Here is a 22,574-nt window from a genome sequence, read left to right on the forward strand (position 1 = left end):
AGCAGCAGTCGCCTGTTGGGACGGGAGGTTGGATGAATTTGTAAAAAACAGCTGGAGCCAGTTCTTTGCTGCTGGCACTGAATTTCACAAAGTGCACGTGTCGCAGGAGCTTTGCTTTTCAAGGTGAACTCACAGCCCAGGTTGGAGACGGTGTTATAAGTGTTTCATCAGACTTCAGAGCAAAAACTCCAAATGTTACTAGAGAGGAAGGAGACAGCTAAAACCTGGAGCAGAAAAATAAAAAAAGGAAAAAATGTGCCTAGAATGATGCTTTGGGGTGTTTTCAAAGTATGACTTCAGTGTCTTAAGAACATACTACAGAAAACTGCATACTCTAGAAGATTTCACCTTTGAGGTTTTAATGCTATCAGACAGTGTCAGGGTTTCGGCTGAATTTACCAAAACCAGACTGACAGATGGCCCTTCCCCCCCTCTCCTCCTCCTGGTAGAGGAGAGAGGAGGAGAAAGAGATAAGGAGATTCAGAAGTTTAGAATGAACTAAACTACTTTAATGAAGAATTAATATTAAAATAAAAATAAAGATGAAAATAATGAAATAGATACAATATATACAAAACCCTCTCAAGCTGCCAGGATGACAGTCACGTCACCGGCAGGCACTGGGGAAGTCCCAGACTGGACTCAGCGACGGATGGGAACTGGGTTCCAGCTCTGGAGTCAGGAACACACGGATCGGGATCAAAGGCAGACGAACAGACAGAGTCCTCTCTGGACGTCGGCCATCGCAGGAAGGGGCTGACCCTTTGATCCCTCAGCTTTTATACTGAGCGTGGGGCAGATGGGATGGAATACCCCAGTTGGTCAGGTTTGGGTCACCTCTCCTGTACCCTCCTCCCCACCAACGCGACCCCTCTATGTTTTTTCTGTCTCCGACCCTCTAAGGGGCAAATAACGAAATTGGCTGCCCTTGGTTGTTATGGCAATAAGTACAAGCAAGGGCCTCCCTGCTCACCATCCCTTGGCATGGAGCACAAACATTGGGCTTATCACTCTGAGAACGAGCAGTTTTCTCCACAATATGCCGTTAATTTCAGAGAGTTAGAGGAGGCCTGGCTAGGATGTAAAGTTACAGAACAGAAAATTGGTTCGGTTTTACTTCAAACCGGGACAGACAGTTAACTGGGTGAGTTCCTGGGTTTTCTCCTTTCTATCTTTTTTTCTCCCCCTCCTCACCACCCCCGGGTCTCATTTTGCTGTAATTGCTTGCAGTTCAGCATCCCGACAGCAAAAGCCAGTGCTTGCTTAGCTGAGGTGCGTGAGAGCGTGTGTCTGTGCGCGTACGTGCCAGTGCACGCGTGTTTCTGTGTGTGCTCCTTTTTGTTACCCGTGTTCTTAGCTTGGGGGGTGGGGGTGGGGGGTGGCAGTGAGGGGTGTGTGGGTGCGTCTGGGTGTACGGGTACTCCTGGTTGTTACCTCCTCAGCCAGCGGTGGTGGTGGGGTGTGTGCTCCTGCTTTGCACCAGGTTGAATAAGAAGTGAAGAGTAGGAGCTGCTTTATTTTGTTGCATGTTTAAAAAGCCGTGATCAGGAAAAAGGATTTTCGGCTGACTGACCGTCCCAGTTAGCGATGGAAAGGTGGCAGCGTTTTTGAAGATAACACCGGGAAATTTTGAGTACCTCTCACCAGTAAATGACCAGTAGTGAAATGCAGGAGTATGGAGTTCCAGGAGGCTGTCAGACTGTCCTGTTGGAGCTCATTTTCTGTGTTGCCGTCAATCACTGTTGCTGTCAGTGTTACACAGTCCTGTTCATCACAACTCAATGTAAAGGGAGTCCTTGTAGTAGTTCCACAGTTCGAGAGCAGTTGCTCCTTATTCTGTTTAATTATATGACCAAGTAGATTCAGACTTATAACTTATCTGCCGGAGGGTTCAGTGACCTGGGGGGAGGATCACACAGTGATCAGTTCTGGGAAGACCATGGGGCAGTTGTTGCCGTGGGATGGGATTTGGCTGAAGTGTTCGGAGAGGCGTACCATCCTGATCACTGTGGATCGATCCTGTCCTGTAGAGATGTGCAGGGATTAGTGTGAGACCCACTGCTGTCCAGTACCGGCACCGAACACCTAGTGTTGACACAAATCTGGATGATGCGAGGCTTGGTTAAATAACAGATCAAAAGAGGGTCATCAGGGACAGCCAAGCTGCCAGGGAGCAGACTTTTAAAAATTGTGCGCTCTTGTGCTACAGATAAGTGCATTTAGACTCCGGAACATGTGTCCCTTCCCTGTGGGAAGGGTAGTGGTGTTGTAGAAAGCACTGTTTCGAGAAGGGGTTGGAGTTGCGGGGTACGAGCTATACCTGGACCTAGTGAGATCTTTGAGCGCTGCAGGGGGAGAAGAGCAGAGGGTGGAAGGGGGTAACCACCTGCCTGCATGTGGTACGGGAAGGACCGTGGGCAGAGTTCGGGCTCTCTCACTGTGTAAAAGAGATCTTGAAAACTGGAGAGCGGTAAAAAGAGAAGAAAGAAGCTTTAAAGTGCCTTATTGGACATAAAAGAGCTGCTGAAGCGGGTAGAGCTGGTCACTATGCACGTACTCTTCCCCAAGGAAAAATACCAGGTACTGATGGGACTCCCGAGTGCCTCAGAGAGGAGCATGAAGAGGTAATGAGTGGATTAGTTTGAATAAGGAGCGTGTTTTTACAGCAAGAAGAACAACTGCCAGGTAGAATTATACTCTTTCAGTATCCTCAAATTAAGACTGGATATCCTTATGGAAGTTTTAATCTTTTGGAGAGAGTCTGTTTACAAAGGCCTGCAGTGACAGGACGAGGGGCAATAGCTTTAAGCTGGAGAAGAGCAGATTTAGATTGGATATTAGGGACAAGTTCTTTACTATGAGGGTGGTGGAACACTGGAACGGGTTGCCCAGGGAGGTGGTTGAGGCCCCTTCCCTTGAGTTATTCAAGGTGAGGCTCGACGAGGCCCTGGGCAACCTGGTCTAGTTGGGGGTGTCCCTGCTGACCGTGGTAAGGTGAGACTAGATGACCTTTGGAGGTCCCTTCCAGCCTGGGCCATTCTATGATTCTCTGATTCTCCATGCACCTAACTACCTAATGGCTAGATCAGTGCTGGGTGGAAAGTTTAAGGAGATGTTCTGTCCTCGTCTTAAACATTCAAGCCTGGAACGGGTCCAGCAGAGGGCCACGAAGATGATCAGAGGGATGGAGCACCTCCCCTATGAAGACAGGCTGAGAGAGCTGGGATTGTTCAGCCTGGAGAAGAGAAGGTTCCGGGGAGACCTCATAGCAGCCTTCCAATATCTGAAGGGAGCCTACAGGAGAGCCGGAGAGGGACTCTTTGTCAGGAAGTGTAGTGACAGGACAAGGGGTAATGGTTTTAAATTGGAAGAGGGGAGATTTAGATTAGATATTAGGAGGAAATTCTTTCCTGTGAGGGTGGTGAGGCACTGGAACAGGTTGCCCAGGGAAGCTGTGGATGCCCCATCCCTGGAGGTGTTCAAGGCCAGGTTGGATGGGGCTTTGAGCAACCTGCTCTAGTGGAGGTGTCCCTGCCCATGGCAGGGGGGTTGGAACTCGATGATCTTTAAGGTCCCTTCCAACTCTAACCATTCTGTGATTCTATAAGCCTCATTCCTCTCTGTGGCTGGTCTAGGGACTAGGGACAGTCAAAGTTAGCACTGATTAGAGCTGATGTTAGCTAAGCTTAGTCTCTTTGCAAGCTTTTCCTTAGTACAACTGGTGCGGTTGCTGTACCCCATCTTCCCAGCTAGCACTCAGTCCTGCCCTCCCTGCCCTAGAGGTGGCCTCCTTGTCTTTGGCCACACTCCCTGCAGCTCACTCCTGACCTCACCTAAGTATTTCAGGGGAGCAAGAAGTCTACCCTAGATGATAAGATTTCTCCCTTCCTACAAGCAGAGGCTCAAAGGGGAAGGGTGGACAGAGATGGGACCGCTGATTGCGGCGCTGGTGTGCACAGGGTATGAGGGCTTTGGGGGCTGTAGCCCTGGGCTTTGCTTGAAGGAATCCAGGCCATCTGGCAAAGAGGTGGGCAGAGCTTGCCTTGCGCTCCCAGCTTCCTGGCTTCTGGTCTCCACCGTGCCCTGCTGCGCAAACACAGAGGACAGAGCAGCAGTGTGGCCGTCACAGTCCAGCAAACCTTCTGCACAAGCTAAAATCATTTTAGCAGAGAGGGCAGGGATGTTGTAGGAGGCGAGTGCTCGCTAAGCCCTAAACCTGTCCTGCAGTATAGCTGTCTGTCCTTCCCTTCCTCAGATTGTTCCACCTCTGCGCCGTTCTATACTGTTGCTGTACCACATAGCAGGGTTTTTTAATAGGGTTTTTTTTTTCCTTCTAAAAACAAGCCAAAAAAAAATAATCAGGGGGAATAGATTTGGCCCTCGGAGAGCACAGTGCGTCAAAACAGAAAGGTATTTGGTAGTAGCCCATCTGTTCCCCAGGAAGGGCGGCCTAAATCTCAGGTACGGCACACTGGTATCCACAAAAGTCCTGGGTACCACTGGCTGCAGCAACGCAGACATTGAGTGTGGAGCACAGAGGCTTGCAAAACATGAGAGCGAGGGTGTTGCCTGTAAAAACGTATAAAAACGTGTCTGGCCTGTGCTCTCTGACACATAGTTCCTCACAAGTAGTCTCCGTGGGAGTCCTGCTGCGAGCTCCTAGGCAGGAGGGAGGTCGGGGTGGCTGTGTCTCGCAGGCACTGACTAATCCTTCGAAAAGCAAAAGTATCTCTTCTCGCTCAGCCTCAGGCTCCTTCGTGGTTTTGTTTTTCTGGTTTTGTTTTTGGTTTGTTGTTTTTTTTTTTTTTTTCCTGGAAGTGCCTCTTACCATGCTGAGCGCCCAGGATTTGAGGTTCTCAGGGTGGTTCTGCTGAATGAAGCTTCCTGAGGGGCTGCTGCCTCCCAGCTTCCCAAGCCAGCTCCGTGTGGTACCGTGCAAGAGAAGAGCTGAGTTGTGATGTCTGCATGGGAACATTTGCCTTAACTAAGTCCAGGATAAGAGTGGATTTAAGTGCTTTGGTTTATAAATAAACAGCACTGTGGCCAAGGTAGATTTAAGCAGAGCTGGCAACAGCCTTGCTTGGGAAGGGATCTCTTTACCACATGGCCTGCTGTTGGACTTCCTGTCGCATGCTAATCCCTTAAGCCTGCTTTAGCTCTGTTAATTTTCCTTCTTTCCTTTTTTTCCCCAATGGGCTGTCTCGGTGCCGCGTGAATGCCAGTGTTCCTCAGCCAGGCTTGTGCCTGTGGCTGGGCCAAGCATCCAGGCTGCCTTCCCAGCACCGGGTACCATGTGGCAGGGCCCCAGGGATGGTGGTGCCTGAATGTGTCCCATTCTCTCTGTCTTACAGGCTCTGCAGTCTGCGCCTGAAGAAACTCACGGTCCTGAAAGAGCTGGACAAAGAGCTGAGCTCTGTGCTTATCGCTGTGAAGATTCAGGTAGGCTCCTCTTCTTGCGGCTGCCTGATGGCAGCAAGCTCATCCTTGTGCCCTCTGTGAAGTGCTGGTCTGCATGTCCCTTGCCTCGTGCCACCAACCCCTTGCTTCTCTCTCAGTTAGCACCCTCGAGGATATTTTGGCTCTCAGGCAGGTGGGAATGATGCGCCAGGGACAGCAGCAAGCTGCCTGGTGCTGGGTTGTATCGGTGATGAATTTGGGTAGGTTTCTGTGCTGGGACAGAGTGTGTCCTCACTTCCCTGCCTGCTTCAGCCAAGGTCCTCCTCTGGAGCTGCTGTTTGGAGTTTGGCATCCCCTACCCCACCGTTCCTCACCCTTTAGACAGGTTCAACACCGGGTGGTTTCTGGCAGTGCCTTCCATCCGGATCCCCTCCCTGGGGAGTGGAGGGTGGGAAGGGAAGGCTGTAAGGGATCAGCAGCCCTGTGCATGACTTCTGCTGACATTTGCACCCTGTACGATCTCACTGCTGCCTCTGCTGTCCCCTCCCTTTCTCTGTGCATCCCTGCTAGGCCTGGTGCCTCTATTCTGAACCAGGGAGAGGTTCAGGGGAGAGGATCTTTGTCACCAAGGAGAGAGGGAATTTGCCACCATCCTGGTATATGCGATCCTCCTCCTTCCCTCTCCGCAGCTGGTGGTGAAGAGATGGGTCCCTGTGGGTCCAGGCACATCCTTTCCGCATTCCAAAGGACAGTGCAAGACGCCTCTTGAGTACACTGTCCCCACCACAGCTCCCCTAACCTAGCTGGCATCCTGGTGTCCTTCCTTCGTTCTTGTCAGCTGGCAGAAAAGCTGCTGATCCCATTGAAAGCAGCGTGGGGCGGGAGCTCAGCAGCTTTGCGCTCCCACAGAGCTCTTTGTGCCGCACACATTAGGATCTAAATCCTGGATTAGTGCTGGAAGCTGCAGTATTAGTGGAGCTCTGGGAGCCGGGGTTTGCCTTCATGGCAGACCTGATTCACTTGCACAGAAGACACTGAAAGCGAAACGTGTGAAACCCAGGGCCCGGAGTGAGGAGAGCAGGAGGATGCTGTGGTCCGCACACTATTGGTCAGTGTCCCACCTTACTGGCCTTTCCATCACGGTGTGTATGGTGCCATTCAGGAGAGCTGAAAGCACTGGGCTTTCAGCCCCAAGACCCCCAAGACCTGTGCCCCTTCGGCACAGGCTTTAGCAAGGAAACAACCCAGACGGGAGAGAGCACAAATGTAGGACAAATCAAGGCTGGACCACAGGTGCCAGCAGCACAGGACTAGGGTCTGGGAGCCAGCTGGGGGCTGTGGGTCCCACGTGTCTGGGAGGGCTAGGCTGGTCCCTCACTGCTCACAGCAGCCCAAGCTGTCTGTACTTCTCTGGACCGGGGAACCCCGGGTTCCAGTGCAGCCCCCCTTACGCTGGGGCTGCCATGTGCTGAGCATGTATGTCCTCAGCTGCCCCCTCTTTCGTGCACCGCAAATGTGAGGCTGCGGAAGAGGCTGCACAGCGCGACTCCAGCTCTTTCAAACAGATCACCCCTATCCCTGCCACAGGTCAACCTTGCACCCTGTTGGTTGGCAAAAGGAATTAACCGGCCTCAGCGGTGACTGAGGCCAGAGGGGCTCTTCACTGCAGAGCTCCTCTCCCTGCCTGGGAACGGAGGCTACATTCAGGGTCTTTAAATTAAACGTGGTCACCTCCTCTCTGCGTGGCCGCATACCTGTGGCTGCATGCTGGTGTAGGCTTTCTGCAAAGCTGGAGGAAACCGGAGGAGAATGCTTCTGCCCACGTTACCCTGTGGCTCGACACTCATTGTGGGAGTGGGGTGGATTTGTGTGCTTCCCCAGGCTGTTTCCACCTGCCTGACCAGCCGCCTTGGCAGGGTCGGGGACTGCTGAGCCTTCCTGGAAGGCAGATGGAAGCTGTAGGCAGCTTCAGCGCAGCCTGCCTACAGAATGGCCTCAGATGGATCCATCCCTCCTGCTCCTCTCCTAGGTAACAGATGAGTCACGCTAGCAAGAAGCTGTTTGAAGGCTGCCCGGTGAGCGTTGCCATCTCCATCTTTTGGATGGAAACAGCTGATGCATGTGATTTTTGTGGAGGACCTGCAAGTTCCCAAGGGGGCAGCTGGGGACTAGTGGAAAGGGGAGCTATATTTTCTCTAATTTTGGTAGTAGCTCTGTTGGGTTAAGGAAGTTGCTTGTCAGGAAGTAGCTGCTCTAAAAGGCAGATTGCATGGAAACAAAGCTCTGACCCTGCCTGAGTGGGGCTGACACCAAGGCAACAGCCCCAGTGCTGGAGGCAGTCTGCTCAATGAATGTACATGACCCAAAGGATAGTGCAAACCTGCCTAGAATATCTGATCTGCTTCTGGCAGTGATCATGCCCTTCTGGTCTTAAAAGACGGCTTCCAAATGTGGCATGTGCTGTTATCTGCTCCTTCATCTGAGAAGACGGTTGTCAAAGGACCAAGGGAGCTTCCTATGTCTACAGCGCATAACCATTTCCCGGAGGTGATTTGAATATTTAATATTCAGTAGCTTCCAGTGAGATAAAGTCTGAACTACTGTGAAAAAGGGGACTTACATCGCTTGAGTGGTTTTTAAACCTTTATCCCTTGTTATTTGCTTTAACAGACCAGAGATGTCACAGAGCCTTTCCTTCTGTTTATTGTTCAGCGTGGCATTAAGAGATTCAGATGTGCCTGGCTTGGCTCCATAAAGGTGCAGATATCTGTCTTGATGCCGTCACTGATTATGGTTTTGAAGGAAAATGCGGTGCTGCCTCTCGGCAGAGAGACTTACTATAATTCAGAAACACCCAGTCTCGAGCCATCAATAGAGGAAACAATCAAAGAAACATGAAAACAAGCCCCAAGAGTCGCAGAGCTTTCGGTTCCTGTAACAAGTGCTGTGGGAAGGATGCAGATTCTCCTGCAGCTGCTTGCAGGATGTGCCTGGTGACTCGGGTTCAACCCTTGGTGCTGCTCTAGAGGGATGATGCCGGCAGCTCCTCCGTAGTGGACCAGAATGTGTGCTACAAAACAGGCCAGGCTGAGAAGCTCATTTGCCTCTGCCAGGCCTGCCTGGTGCCTCAACCCTGCTCCCTGCAGGAATTTGGATTTTTTGGTCCTTCTTGCTATGCATGGAAGGTACATGCAGTTTTCTGTCCACACCTCACTCATGCTTTGTTTCTAATCTTTTTGCAACCACTTTTAGGATTTTCCACTCCTGCCTGAGCAATCCCAGCTCCCTAAATCCCTAAATAACTAAATTTGCTGATGATATTTAATGGGATATTCTCTCCCAAAGTGCACTTTTAGCTTGAATTGTGGGTAGTACTTTGCTGTCTGCCTTGGCTTGGTCTCCCATACTATCTATGTTAGTTCTCTCTCCTTTTCCAGGTTTAGTATGCTCTTCTAGCCCCAACCCTGTGCTTTATACAAGACCCATCAGGATAGATTTACACCTGAAACTGAGGATTGTACCTTGCAAACCAGACCTGGGCATCATGCACCTGTGTATAGTACTGAAAGCTCGTGCATGTTTTCAGTTTATTAGGTAGTGAACATCTGTGACCACAACCTCTCCCTATTGCTTTTCGCTTCCTTGACAGTCCTTGTCATCTGTCATCTTCACTGTCACAGTCTGATAGTAAGTTTTCCTGTACTACCGATGGTGATACTCAGCTGTTCTGCTGAGAAATTAGGTCTTGCCTGCCATTACTCGAATTGCAGAACATCTGAGCTACATCAGGTGCTCAAGACCATGTCCGGTTGAGGTTTGAATTCCTCAAGGGATGGAAAATCCTCAGTCTTTCTGTGTCCTGTCCCAAGGTTTTCAGCGCTCACAAAGGGAAAAAAAAAAAAAGAATCTCAACATCTACTGGTAATTTCCCATGTTCCAGCTCATCCCTGTTGCCTCTCACTCTGTTCCTGTGCACTGCTGAGATGAGTTCACGTCTGTCTTCTTTGCACCTTCCTGCTAAGTGTCTGTAGTAAAGTACGCCTTCATTCTCTCTTTTTCCAGCTGAACAAACCCCAGCTCACTTGATGTCTCCTTGTATGTCCTCTGCTCCAGCCCCTGAGCCTCCTGATATCTTCTGCTGGACTTGCTCCAGTCTGTCAATGTCTGTCTTGTACTGGGGAGCCCAAACTGTCTCTGGAATCCAGTTATGGTATCACCAGTGCTGAATAGAGGGGAGGAATCCTTTTTCTCTGCCTGCGCATTTGCTGAGGCTGAGATTGGTGTCATTCCTGCAACAGGGCATGCTGCCGATGTAGGGGTACATTGATGTCCGCCAGGATCTCCCCCTGTCCCTTTCTGCAGACCCTATCCTGCTTCTTGGGGTCCTTCCCAGGCAGCAAACTTGTAGAATGTCCTAGGGAGGGACTTTGCTCTTGCCTTTTCAACCTCATGAGGTTTGTGTTGACCTCACAAACCGTTCTTAACTCCCAGTGGCTGATAGGCAGGTAGTAGCCCCCAGGTGCTAGTTTCTAATCTGAGATGGGACCCGGTTCCTTTGGACTGCTGCATCTATTTGGTTAGCTTTGACCCATCTGCTCGCTGGTCCACGGTTTAAATTAAGGAGCGCTCACAAAAGCAGATGATAACTGATTTGCAAGAAGAACAGCTGTACTGACCTATCCTGTTGCTTCCCTAAATCAACGTCTCAGCTTGCTGGCCCATTCACAGGGAAGCAGGAGAGACTGAGGAACCACCATGGGTTATTTTATACTTGTAGCTGATCCCGCAGCCCTGCGAGGACCCAGCCAGTGGGCACGGGCCTTTTGGGGAGGGTCTGTGAGTTGTGCCACTCTGCAACTAAGAGAGCCTGGTACATGCAGACAGCATTTTTCATCCCCAAAGTCATTCAGCGTCTCTGCCAGCAGCCAAGCAGTAGAGATAGTAAAGGTAGGACAGAAGTAAAGGAAAGAGTTGGAGCAGGCACGTGGTTAGAGTGCATCTATTACTGCCCTCCTGAGGTAAAAAAATAATTGTATATGTGGCGAGATAAGGACTGTTGCCCAAGGAAAAGACTAGGAGGGGTTTTCTGAGAGACAAGATGGGGTACCCCTGTTTCCCTGGGACATCCTGCCTTGGTCCCGGCAGAGCCATCCTGCCAGCTATGCTGGGACAGGGATCTGCACTGGGTGTGCCTGCTGGGGGGCAGAGATGTGCTCCATGACGTGTCCCTTTCCTGGCTAGGCAGTGTGGTGGGACCTTTTCCTTGCCCCGCTGGTGCTGTATGCATGGCTCTCCCTGGCTCTAGCGGTGTTGTGCTCCACAGCATCCGATGGGCTCCAGGTGCAAGGACCCAGATTAAGCAGACCGGGCTCGGGAAGAGCAAGTGCTCCCTAGCAGGTGGGCAAGGAGAAGGGGCCTTTGGCAGCTTGAGAGAAACTGCAGGCTTTTGTGAAGCGTTGATTGGTGTGTGTAAGGGGGCTCTGTGAGATGGAACAATGCAGAGTCAAAGCACTGGCTCTTTCCTTTTGGACTTCCTTTTAAATTGGAAGAGGGGAAAATTAGATTAGATACCAGAAAGACTGTGAAGGTGGTGAGGCACTGGAACAGGTTGCCCAGGGAAGTTGTGGATGCCCCATCCCTGGAGGGGTTCAAGGCCAGGCTGGATGGGGCTTTGAGCAACCTGCTGTAGTGGAGGTGTCCCTGCCCACGGCAGGGGGGTTGGAACTGGATGGTCTTTAAGGTCCCTTCCAATTCTAACCATTCTATGATTCTGAGTGTGAACACCATTGACTTATGTGCGTGGTACAATGGAGTCTGTGGCCAAGGTGCTCCAGCTTAGCTGTGTGCATCTACCAATCTTGTTGTAGGGTTCAAAGCGAGTCCTGAGATCAAATGAATACGTCCTCCCACCTGGCGGCCTGATGGAGACCGAGCTGGAGCTGACCTTCTCACTGCAGGTACCTTGTGTTGCCTGGTCCCCTGGGCTCCCTGGTGCTCCCCTCATCTGGCATTTCTCACCCAGCACGGCTTTGAGGGCTCAGTGTGAAGGGGATGGCCCCTGAGGAGGTGCCTCCTATGGTTGCCCATGCTCAGATCATAACAACACAGACTCCTGCTGCTGGCCAACTGCTCCGATGTCAGGGGTTATTTTACTGGGCATGAGGATTTGAAGGATGATGCAGAGTGCAGGTGGCCTTTGAGGGGCACCTCAAAGCTTAGCAGGTCAGATCCTGCTGTACATCAGCACTGAGGAAGAGTTTCCTACCTGTGTGTCACGCTGAGCCCTGCCCTCATGCTGCCATCTTCCCCGTGCTTCCCTTCCCCAGTACCCACACTTCCTCAAGAGAGATGGCAACAAACTACAGATCATGCTGCAGCGGAGGAAGAGATACAAGAACCGCACGATCCTGGGCTACAAGACCCTTGCAGTGGGCATCATTAACATGGCCGAGGTACAGGGCGCTGGGAACCAAGGGGAGCTTCGCATGGCCTCCCTGTGCCAGCGCTGTGAAGGGAGCTGGGCCGGCTGGCAGGGGCTTGGTGCTGTGAGTGCTCTGGCTTGTCGGCTAGCTATAGGATGGAGGTGGTGGGCTGCCAGCTGCCATTGTGTCACCCTGGCAGGGGGCTTTTCTGTCTGCCTAGGTGATGCAGCACCCAACGGATGGTGGGCAGCTTCTGAGCCTCCACAGCAACATGAAGGATGTGAACATCCGAGTGGCTGAAATCAGCATCTACTCCTTGTCCAGTCAGCCGATTGACCATGAGGACGGGAGCGTCCCCTCAGGTCCTAAAATCAAAGCTTCAGGTGCGTTAGTGCTCATCACAGAACTGAGGGCAAGCATTTGGGACAGGACAAGGGTAACGGAGTGCCTGCCAGCAATACCAGTCATTTCACTGGAGCCATGACAGTCGTCATGCTTAACTCCGACATCTGCGCTGTTTGCTTTCAGATCGCTCCCCAGACATCGATAACTACTCTGAAGAAGAGGACGACAGCTTCTCCTCAGAGCAGGAAGCCAGCGATGATGCTGTGCAGGGTCAGGTAAGGGAGGCCTGGCAAGGTGGTTTATGCCCTGGTCCCATTTCTTGACCAAGCGTCAGGGGTTGAGGGTCTTGGTCACCCTGAGCACTCTCCTCTCCCTTGGAAACATTTGCCGTGGTTTCAGAGGGCAGAGAGGCACAATACCCGCCAGCAGGAAGAACTGTGGGCTGCCAGAAATTTTAGGAAGAACATTCTGGGTCTGAAAATGGTCAGAGGTGGCAAACCCATCCCAGCCCTATGATGAGCTGTACCACGGCTGTTTGCTGTCCTCTTGTTGTGGTGGCTACGCTCAAGGCCAAAAAAGACTTATGGTAGTGTGCTGATCAAGCACAGGGATAAGCCTCTGTTCAGGGTCCTCCACGTGACCTGTCCTATCATGCTGGCTTAACACATCATGACCCCATTTCCCCGGGAGTTGTGCACATTGTTGAGGCTGGTTGCTTTTTGTGAGCTCAGGTGGTGTGCCCTCTGAACTAACACTGCAGAGGGCAGAGCAGGAGAAAAACACATGGGTCACGGGGGGCTGGTGAGTGCAGAGAGAAGAGTTTTAGCTTGTAACAAGGACTGTTGCAGGAAGTTTCTGTCTCTCCTCTGAATCTTACTGGTATATGTCCCTCTGGAGGGGCCTTGGGGCAAAGGCACTGGGGAAGAAGGTCTATTGGGGGCTAAGGAGGAGAAGGAGCTACATAGAGAGAAGTGAGAAGCAAGACTCTGGGAGCAGAGAGTGAACCAAAGCTTTTCAAAATGGGGGGTAAGCGTGGAGCAGGGGAACTTCTAGGAGGTGCTGCTCCCTGCACTCTTGAGTTACTCTGATGTGCTGTGACCTTTTGCCTGCAGGATCTGTTTGATGAAGAGGATGACTTGAGGAAAACCAAGAAGGCTAGGAGGAAAATGATCCGAACCACATCAATGACCAGAGTAACACCAGCATTTACAACGTGATCAAAGGGATGGAAGGGATTCACTTCCTCCCCTCCCTGCAGGGAGGAGGGGGGCTTGGAGGGGTTGCTGGCACTGGTGCAGAGCAGAGGAGAGAGCCCTTGGCTCTGAGAAGAAGGGGCAAACGTCTTGCCATTAATGAGTTAGCTTGCTGCTCAGAGCTATAGCCCAGCTCACGGTCTGTACTGTGTTTAGCCTGGCTTCGTATCAGTGGTGATCTGTGCGCAACACAGTTTTGACTTGCTGCTGTGACATGTTCTCTTCTCTTTCCCTCTCTGAGGAAGGGGAAGTTTGGCACAAGGAAAGGGTCAACCATTAGCAGCTCCTCTGCCTGTCAGCAGAAGAGGGGAGCTGCCCTGCCAACCCCTTGTTCTCCAAAGATCTCCTTGTCCCCATCTGCTTCAGCCCTGCAGGTCCCTGGGCACCTTCTTCCTGACTTTGTTCCCCATCTTTTCTTGCTTGAAGGCAGCATTCCTCAACCAGATGGTCTGGGGAGAAAGGGGATTTAAATTGAGAGAAAGTGCTATTCCAGCTTGTACTGGAGAGAGTCTTAAGTCCTTGCACCCTCCCTCATTCCCAGATACAGCAGCTTCTTGCAGAGTCCGGATTTAGTCCAAATCCTACAGCAAATATAAAGAGCAAGGCAGATGATAGCTGACCTTGGGCCTGTGGACCCAGAAAGGAGCTGATGGCATGTTAAAGAGGGCACCCATGTCCTGTATGTTAGTCATCTTGGAACGTGCTTTAATAGTTTTGCTGATCTTTTTTCCTCCCTTGTTTTGTTTTAGCAACCAAACTTCAAGCAGAAATTTGTGGCTTTGCTGAAGAGGTTTAAAGTGACGGAGGAGGTAAGAGGTGGGAAGGCTGCCCCACCTGGCAGTGTCTCCTGCAGATGTGCAGGTGTCAGAGTGCTGGTTCCCCCTCACTGGGAGCACAGGGCACGAGCTGCAGGTGCTCAAGGGTGTTACCAAAGGTGGTGTGAGACATGGCACAGACCGGGCCTTGGCTTTTCCAAAGCCGCCTGCCTCAAGAAGGCAGCTCTGAGCCTCACGCTCAAATCAAGCACTCCTTCCTGTTGGGGAGAGGGACCAGGGGCAGAAGGGTACTGTCATGCATTGGCTCTGTCCCAGGAGCTGGCATTGCAGGGACAATCCTGTTCCTGACTGAGAGTGGGCTAACATTAGCCTGGGGGTAGCTGACCTTGGCTGGGAGCCTGCACTGAGTGTGCAGCACAGCCAGTGGAGGTCCTCACGGGTGTCTTAACTCCCAGTAAGTATGATGGCTGTCTGACACTCCTTTGGATGTCATGCTCATGGCACCCTCCTTCAGCCCACAGACAGTGTCACTTGCTTCTTCCAAAGCCTGGATTTGGCTCCCTGAGGTGGGAACAGTGCCATGGTGTGCCTTGTGGCTGGGAGGGAGCTTGTATGTGCCTGACCCAGGATGCAGGTGACTCCATATCTCTTCATTGCCCTCTGGGCTTGGTCCCACAGGTCCTGGACTCCGACCCTGTAGACCAGACCCAGGAGGTGGAGGAAGACCTGGGCTTGCTCTATGACAGCCTGGAAGAGTGCAACAACAGTGACAGCGGGCCGGAGATTGAGGATAATGAGAGTGTGCACAGCACACCCAAGCCCACCCTGAGGTAAGGGTTGCAAGGAGTCACAGGCCAACAGTAGAGTCTATGAGACCTGGAGAAAAGCCTTCTGACACTTTTCTGTTGCGTTAGGCTAGTGCGGGCATTGTCTTGTTTCCACTCCCATCGCCATCTTCTATTGGTACCCCTGAGCTACTCACTTGCATACCCTGTTTAATAAACTCAAAACTGCCCATTAAAACTGACTTCCTTCACATTTAGTCTGATTTAATTTCGTGCTGGCCCATCACCTGACCCTTACTGATCTGCTGGAGGAATACTTACTTTTTCTAAGCCCCCGCTGTTCCCAGCTCTCTCATCTTTCTGCTGACAGTCGTGGCCTTCTCAGGGCTCTCCACGCTGAAGCATGCCTGTCTTTTGAGCACTTTGTGACTGCTTGGCCCAATCCTTATGTCCCTGTGAGATCTGCATGCTGCATTCCCACCCTTTGTGGAGACATGTGACTAGCAACCATCAGCAGCATTCTTCACCCCATTCCCCAGGCACCCGGTGGCTTGACTTGCTCTGCCAAGCACTGCTGACTCGGCACGGAGGTCTCCAGTGGACCATGCAGTGAAACCAGGCTTTTCTCCCCCGTAATCTGCATTCACCCCTCCTCTCTGCTCATGGCTGTTATGTTTCCACACTGTACTTTTGTGAGAAAGTTGCCTCTTACTGTTTTTCTACTTGGCACTGGGTCTCTTCTAGCCAAGCCAAGCTTACTTGTCATTGTTTCTATAGTTCAGTATTTAAATATAGTTTGGATTAGTTGGAATCTCTGTGAAGGTACTTAGCAGGGGTAACAGATTTGGTCTGCCACAGGCAAACTCTTTGAAATTAAATCTGCTGGATTCAGGAACCCGTGGGGCGCTGGGGGAGAAAAAGGAACATGACAGAAGTTGTGTTTTCCACAAACCTAGAAGTTATTGTGAAGGAGACAGGAGGTGTGTGGGCAAGGGAGAGCTGCTTAGGTGGTCTGCTTAGACTCCGAAATGAGTTTCACCTGGTCTCTCATCAAAGGAAACAAAGGTGCTGTGGGAGTAAAAGGAAGGTCTTTTTGTGGTCAGATAACGGTCGATGTATGTAAACTATAAAAAAAAAATTCTACGGAGAGTATTTAAATGCAAGATCCCACCTTCTGCAAGTGCCAACTTGCAAACATCTGGTCAGTGGGAGAGCATCCCAGAGTAAGTGCTGGTTTGCGCTTGTACCTGCTGCTGCAGCCTTCCTTGGGTGTTTGCTGTTGTCTGTGGTAGGACAGCCTTTGGGCCCTGGGTTGTTTTTCAGCCTGTTGACAGTGTCCTTATCTTGGTTTGCTCTCTAGTGCCTCAATTTCTGGCAGTGCTGAGTGTGTATCCCCTTGAATTCCCATTACCGGGTCTGTACTTTTTCTAAGGAGATGTGGGAGCCGACTGCCAAGGTCTTTAGTGTAGACTTCATGGTTCCAAGGCCTTGCAGAGCCTTCTCAGCTGGTGATGACCTTCCAGACCAGCCTGTAAATTCAAGATGTGATCCTCATGTTGGATCTATTTATTGTCGTAGGCAGCCTTGCTATAGACGCTGTGGAAGTCTCTATGGAGCAAGGGCATTAAGGGAGTCCTTAAGGGTGAGCAGTGGCCGGTGCCCTGGATTGGGTCAGTGGTGTTGGGAGCAGATTGCCATCCTTTTGATCAGCCAGGGAGGCCATGCAGCTGTAGGCTGCTCCTGCACTGGGGGTGAAACTGGAGCTAGAGCTGAGGCTGTTAGGTAAGACCTCAACAGTCAAAGGCTTTGATTGAAGATCAGAGGTGAAGGAGCAAATGTCTCCAATAGGTGTCTGGGAAAATAGATGGGGGAGAGGAGGCTAAATTATTGAAAACGGAAGGAGGCTGTGCAGAAGGGATGGGATTTACCTAAATCTCAACCTGCTGAGACTCAGGCTCAACCGTGCCCATAGGAAATCCTTTAAACTGCAGAACAGGGAAAGCAGAGAGTTGCAGAAGTGCTCTGTACTCAGTGTGGCACATCCTCTAGGGATGAAAGCCTCCGAATCACAAGTGAGAGAGGACAGAAACAGACACAGCTTCCATGGGAAAGGGGGAGAGAGGCTCATTTAAATGGGGTTTTGAAAGCTAGACCAAGTGTATACAATCTAGAGGCATCCAATGACTAAGAAAGAGGAGGGGATGAAGACACCTTTTTGAGGTGCTAGTGGCGCCAGGGGTATGTCACTTTCTGGTGGCATTACTGGGACAGTACAGAGGAGTGTGGGAAAGATGCTGTTTGGGGGGTGAATTATTAGAAAACTTAACATATTTTCTAGTTTGACTCTTAATTTGTTAATATAGTCTGTACGGATAGAAATTGCTGGCTGAGAAAAGGCAAGTGTAGAGTAACGACACGGTGGTGACAATGCCTGAGATCCTGTAGCAGAGATTAGAGGGGTGGAGAGAGCAGAAATGTGTTAATAACCGGAGGCGTCACTTATCCCTGTGTGACCTAGCGAAAATGTCCCACCAGGGCACAACGCCGACTCTAAACTTATAGCTTTGGTAAATGAACGTGTCGTGAAGCAGTTGGTCACGAAGCCAGTGAGAGGAAAATCGAGCCTTGACTTTTCCCAGCCAGTGTATAAGCACTGCTGCTGAAGAGCTGCTCTGTGGTGGGGACTGAGGTGACATGTCCTTGTAGGAGTAGTAAAAGCAAAGAACCTGACAAACACTGTCGTGCCTGGCAGTGCAGGGTGCTGTATACAAATGAGGAAACGCGTTAAAAGGAAAGTAAAAGAGTAGCCAGGATTTTCAGAGGTCTGCAGGTGTCCTGAAAACAATGGAAACTCTGGCAGAATCCTAACAGAATAATTCTCTGTATCCTATACTTCTGTGGCCAGCCCTGGAAACCTGGAACCTGATATCCCCATCTGCACACCAGGCAAATCGGGAGAAACTTTTCCCAGGAGTTAGTGAGCAAATACATCCGTACAGTTTAGAGGGAAGCTGGCTCAGATCTCCTGCGGGGAAGTCACACATTACAAATGGGCTGGCAGTTGCTGCAAGGGTCCTGGGAAAGCTGACAGGTGAGATCCAGTGATAGACCCTGCTTGTTTCCTAAAGACTGGTCTTTGAGCAGCCCACATGATGTGGAGAGGGTCCTTGGCAAATAAATAATGGGTGGAAAAAAAGAGGAAACAAAGGTGGCAGCTCACACTGTGGTGGCAGAGACAGTCCTGCTGCCCTAAGGGAGTTCCTGTGTTGACCATTGTGACTTGGGAACAGGACTTTGGAGTTGCACTGCACAGCTCAGAGACCTAAAAAAACCCGCAAATTTAAGTGTTGAGGAACAAAAAAAAGGATATTGCTGTGCACGGAGCAGAGGTGTGGTTCTGTGTGCAATTACTGCGGTCTTCAGAGCTCTGGGAAATGGGAAAGCAGAAAGGGAAGGTGGAAAGGGCTGCTGGAAGTGTGCGGTAGCAGCAGTGAGAGGCAAGAAGCCCTCCCGGGAAAAGGGGGGAGCAGAAGGCAAGGCAGCAGAAATCTGTGGAAGCCGTGGTGGTGCAGAGGGGGCAGAGAGGTTCAGCAGCACATTGGAGTCGTGGTGTTGACGGAGACCATATACCAGTGAGACGAGGCCAGACTCTTTTCAGTGGTTAGCAGTGAGAGGACGAGGGGCAACGGGCACAAGCTGGAACATAGGAGGTTCCACTCAAATATGAGAAGAAACTTCTTTCCGGTGAGGGTGCCAGAGCCCTGGAACAGGCTGCCCAGGGAGGGTGTGGAGTCCCCTTCTTTGGAGATTTTCAAGACCCGCCTGGATGCAGTCCTGAGTAACGTGCTCTGACATGCTCTGGGCAATCCTGCTTCGGCAGGGGAGTTGGACTAGATGATCTTTATGGTCCCTTCCAACTCTAAAAAATTCAGTGAAATTCAGTGAAATTCAGAGGCAGAATGGTGGTTCCTCACCCCACGCTGCAGTGGTAGGGGATCCCCTGAGAGAGAAATCGCTGCTGGCTAGGAGACAGGGACCCTGCTTCCAGCTCTCTGGGGTCACAGGTGTAGCCCTCTTGGTCTAGGGGTGGCCTCATCCTGCCCCTCCACCCAGCGTTGTTGCAGCAGACTGTGGTGTGTGGGGCTGGCAGGTCTGCTCCCAGGCTGCGAGTCACTCGGACACTTGAGTGTCTGTACCTGTGTCCCAACTGGGGACCTCTCCACAGTGCTCTGTGCTTGGGACAGGCCGGCGGGGGTGTGCTGGGATCGTGGTGACTTTGTTCCTCTCTTATTCCTGCCTTTTTCTCTCCCGTCTGTCTGTCTGTCCGTCCGTTCGTCTGTCTGTTTCTCTGCAGGCGTTTCTTTGAGGGAGTCTCTCATTCTGGTTCCCAGACTGAGATCGGCAGTCTGCACAGCCAGAAAGGGCAGGATCAAGAGTCGGGCAGCCCTGTGAGTTAACACCACCACCACCACCTCTTGCCCCCTTCCCTCCCCAGCCAGCCCAGCATCCCCACAGTGCCTGCAGCTCCCTCTGAGACCACAGCTCCTGGCAGCACCTGCCTGGGGCTGCTCCTTCCCTTCTTTCCTCTTCTTTTTCCCAGTGCAGGCAGACAGGTAGCGATGGGGGGCATCCTCTGGGACCGGTCCCAGGGGGATGCCGGGCTCCCCTGTGGGAGCGTGTGTTCTGTGAGGCCAGGCATGGGTCACTGGCAGCCGCCCCGTTCGGGGTGCTCCATCCTGCTCTGACCCCGATCCTTGTTTCCCAGGGCGAGGCAGACAAGAGGAAGTCAGGAGCGCTGCGACAACAGGAAGAGCCAGGAGTGGAGGTCCCTGCAGTGGTGAGTCCAGGCTACGGGATGTGGAGTGGAGCTGGAGCTCCCTGGGAGCCGGGCTTGGGGGGGGGACAAGTAGATTGGGCTGGAGAGCCACAAGAGTGAAAGGAGGGTTAGGGTCTGCAGGAGATGCAGCCCAGCCCCCTCGAGGCCCTGTAGCCTTGGCTCTCCAGCAGGGACACCGGGCCTATCCTGGATGGGGGCACCCATGGGTGCAGGGAGAGCGGTGCGTGCAAAGTGACTGTGTGTGGCCCTCAGGAGCTGGCTGCAGAGGAGCCGTGTTCACGGCTGGCCCCCGCAGAGGCTGCCACGAGGGAGGGCAGTGTGGACAGACTGGCCCAGCTGGGCCCCGGGACCAAAGCCGAGCTCCCCAGTGCTGTGTCCCCCAGGTAAGATGGGTCTGCGCCCCGTGCCAGGGCTGAGAGGGCTGACGCTGGCTCCCTGGAGTGAGTGGGTGTTGGTGGAGATGGGATTTCCTCAACAGTGTTGCCTCTCCTGCTTCTCGCTCACAGCAAGGCAGAGAGCAAGCAGTTGTGGCGTCCCCGCAGCACCTCTGTGAAGGACCGGCAGAGCTCAAAGGGACAGGGTGGCCGCGCCAGCAGCCTGGATAGTGAGAGCTCTCCGGACTCCTGGCACAGCACCCAGGTGAGGTCCTGGAAGCCACCTCACCTGGAGGCTTCTCACTCGAGAGCCCTGCTGGGCCTTCAGCTGTGGGCAGAGGGGCCAAGACAGCCGACTGGGGTTAACCTTCATGGTGATGCTGTTGTAGGTGCCCCGAAAGTCTGTTTACGATCAGCTGAACCAGATCTTGGTCTCAGACGAGCAGCTCCCCGAGAGCATTGTGCTGGTGAATGTCGCTGAGTGGCAGGGGCAGGTGAGTAGGTGTGATGGAAGCTGGATACATGAGGGGAGCTGCGAGCAGGATCCCAGGGGATTCTCCCAACCGTGGCAGGGTGTCCTAGGGGAACTGCCACCAGCTGTGCTGTCCTCCTCCCCCAACTTCTTTTGGGCAGACAGTGCATTTGCACGGTGCTGAGCTGCATACGCGAGAGTCTAGCGTGTCTCCTCCATCACGTGCAACGCACCGGCGTTGCTGCACCCTCAAAGCAGGATGCCCCGAGCAGTTCCAGAAAGGCTGGTTAATGGACTCTACCTTGTGCCCTTGCTGCTTGGTCCTAGCTCCCAGTGACCACGCTGGTCAGATCTTTGTTGGATGCCCTAGCAGAAGTACCGGACTCCCATCTGCTGGTAGCAGCACTAGGAGGCAGCAGAGGTGCCGTTTCCTACTTGGAGATGGGAGAGCGTAGCCCGCTGCTCCCAGGGAGCGTTAACTGCATTGTCAGAGCAGGGGTCTCTGGGCAGGGAGGTATGTTGAGGCCTTCCTGCCTCATGCTGATCACCACCGTGTCCATGTGAGGACGGGCCCAGCCCCTGATGAGCACCTGCCTCCCCCATGCATGGAGGAGTTGACTGCTGAAGGTGAGCAGGGCCACGTACGTGTGTGCAAACGTGCAAACAGCACTTTTTGCTGTTGCTTCACCCAAAGGTGAGACCCCTTTGGGATCCTGCAGCTACATCTGACATCCAGAAACAGCGCTGGAAAATAAAGGCAGGGTTTATGGCAGAAGAAAGGGCTTCTCAGTGAGAAGCGGTAGGGTCTTTATCCAAGCCACACATCTTTGGTGTGTTCCTGCTCCAGCCCTTGTCCTGATGGGGGGGGAAAAAAGAGCAACAGCCATTCCCAGACCCTGTCATGGCATCTTCTAAGCCCCCTTGTCTAGCACAGCTGCCTGTTTTACCACTGTTCAGCTGCTCAGACACCTGAAGAGGCACAGCAGGATTTTGGAGTGCCACAGTGGGAGAGAGAAAGAGAAGGGAATGAGCAGAGGGGGACTGAACCTAGAGCTGGGCCCTGCTGTGGGATGGCAGGATTTAAATCAGAGGCTCCCTGGACCAAACCCTTCATCTCAAGGAGCACAACCTGGTTTTTGGGACAGTTTTGCCCTTGCCATAGCGGGGTGGTGACTGCTGTGCTCGAAGGGGGTTAGGGCAGCCAGCCCCTTGGAGCAGAGCTGGGAGGAGCGGGGATGCTCAGGCATGCAGCCAGGGGTGACCTGATGGGTTTCAGCCTCCTGGCACATCATGGGTGGAAAGAGGGGCCAGGGTGGGCATGGGCGGGTGCTGGCCAGCATAGCCGTGCCCCCCCCCCCGGGGGTGTCTTAACGCAAGCTCTCTGGATTTGGCAGTACGTGAGTGAGCAGCTCCAGGCGCACAAGCAGTTGGTCGTATCCACCTGCTCCGTGGCGGACATCCAGGCAGCCTTCAACACCACTGTCTCCCGCATCCAGCGATAGTGAGTACAGCTTGGGCTCAGCCTGGTGGACTGCAGAGAAGGGCTGGGAAGGGCTCGTTAGGAACCTTTGGGATTGTGGATGCAACTATAGGAGCAGGGGAAAGTGGAGGATCCCGGTGCTGGTTGTGCCCAGCAAGCTGGAAATTGTCAGCAATGGGTTTCTGATGCTGGGTGGGCTGGCCTGGCAGGGCACATCCCCTGTCTGCTGAGCCACCACGTGTCCCTCACAGTCTCCTTTTCTCTCCCTTTGGCAGCTGTAACTGTAACTCCCACATGCCTCCCCCGGTGAAGGTGGTGGTGGCGGGGGACCAGAGCTACCTGAGCGTTGTCCTCCGCTTCTTCGTGGAGCAGCTGGCCAGCAAGACACCCGACTGGCTCAACTACCTTCGCTTCCTACTTGTGCCGCTGGGTG

The 22,574-nt window shown here is 52.6% G+C and overlaps 1 protein-coding gene across 1 annotated transcript in view; it reads left to right on the forward strand.

Moving 5' to 3' along the window:
* The window catches only part of LOC141479564 (phosphofurin acidic cluster sorting protein 2-like), a 74,589-nt gene that overhangs the window by 48,654 nt on the left and 3,361 nt on the right, over positions 1-22,574 (forward strand). Inside the window, exons 2-16 of the mRNA XM_074168805.1 lie at positions 5,352-5,439; positions 11,265-11,354; positions 11,724-11,849; positions 12,040-12,202; positions 12,360-12,439; positions 13,277-13,357; positions 14,167-14,226; positions 14,872-15,023; positions 19,333-19,426; positions 19,750-19,815; positions 20,068-20,198; positions 20,322-20,454; positions 20,579-20,683; positions 22,056-22,162; positions 22,417-22,571. Coding sequence (XP_074024906.1) covers positions 5,352-5,439; positions 11,265-11,354; positions 11,724-11,849; positions 12,040-12,202; positions 12,360-12,439; positions 13,277-13,357; positions 14,167-14,226; positions 14,872-15,023; positions 19,333-19,426; positions 19,750-19,815; positions 20,068-20,198; positions 20,322-20,454; positions 20,579-20,683; positions 22,056-22,162; positions 22,417-22,571 — 1,631 coding nt within the window. The remainder of the gene's footprint in view (positions 1-5,351; positions 5,440-11,264; positions 11,355-11,723; positions 11,850-12,039; positions 12,203-12,359; positions 12,440-13,276; positions 13,358-14,166; positions 14,227-14,871; positions 15,024-19,332; positions 19,427-19,749; positions 19,816-20,067; positions 20,199-20,321; positions 20,455-20,578; positions 20,684-22,055; positions 22,163-22,416; positions 22,572-22,574) is intronic.

This window comes from Numenius arquata, chromosome 2 (genome assembly GCF_964106895.1).
Source record: "Numenius arquata chromosome 2, bNumArq3.hap1.1, whole genome shotgun sequence".
Classification (NCBI taxonomy): domain Eukaryota; kingdom Metazoa; phylum Chordata; class Aves; order Charadriiformes; family Scolopacidae; genus Numenius; species Numenius arquata.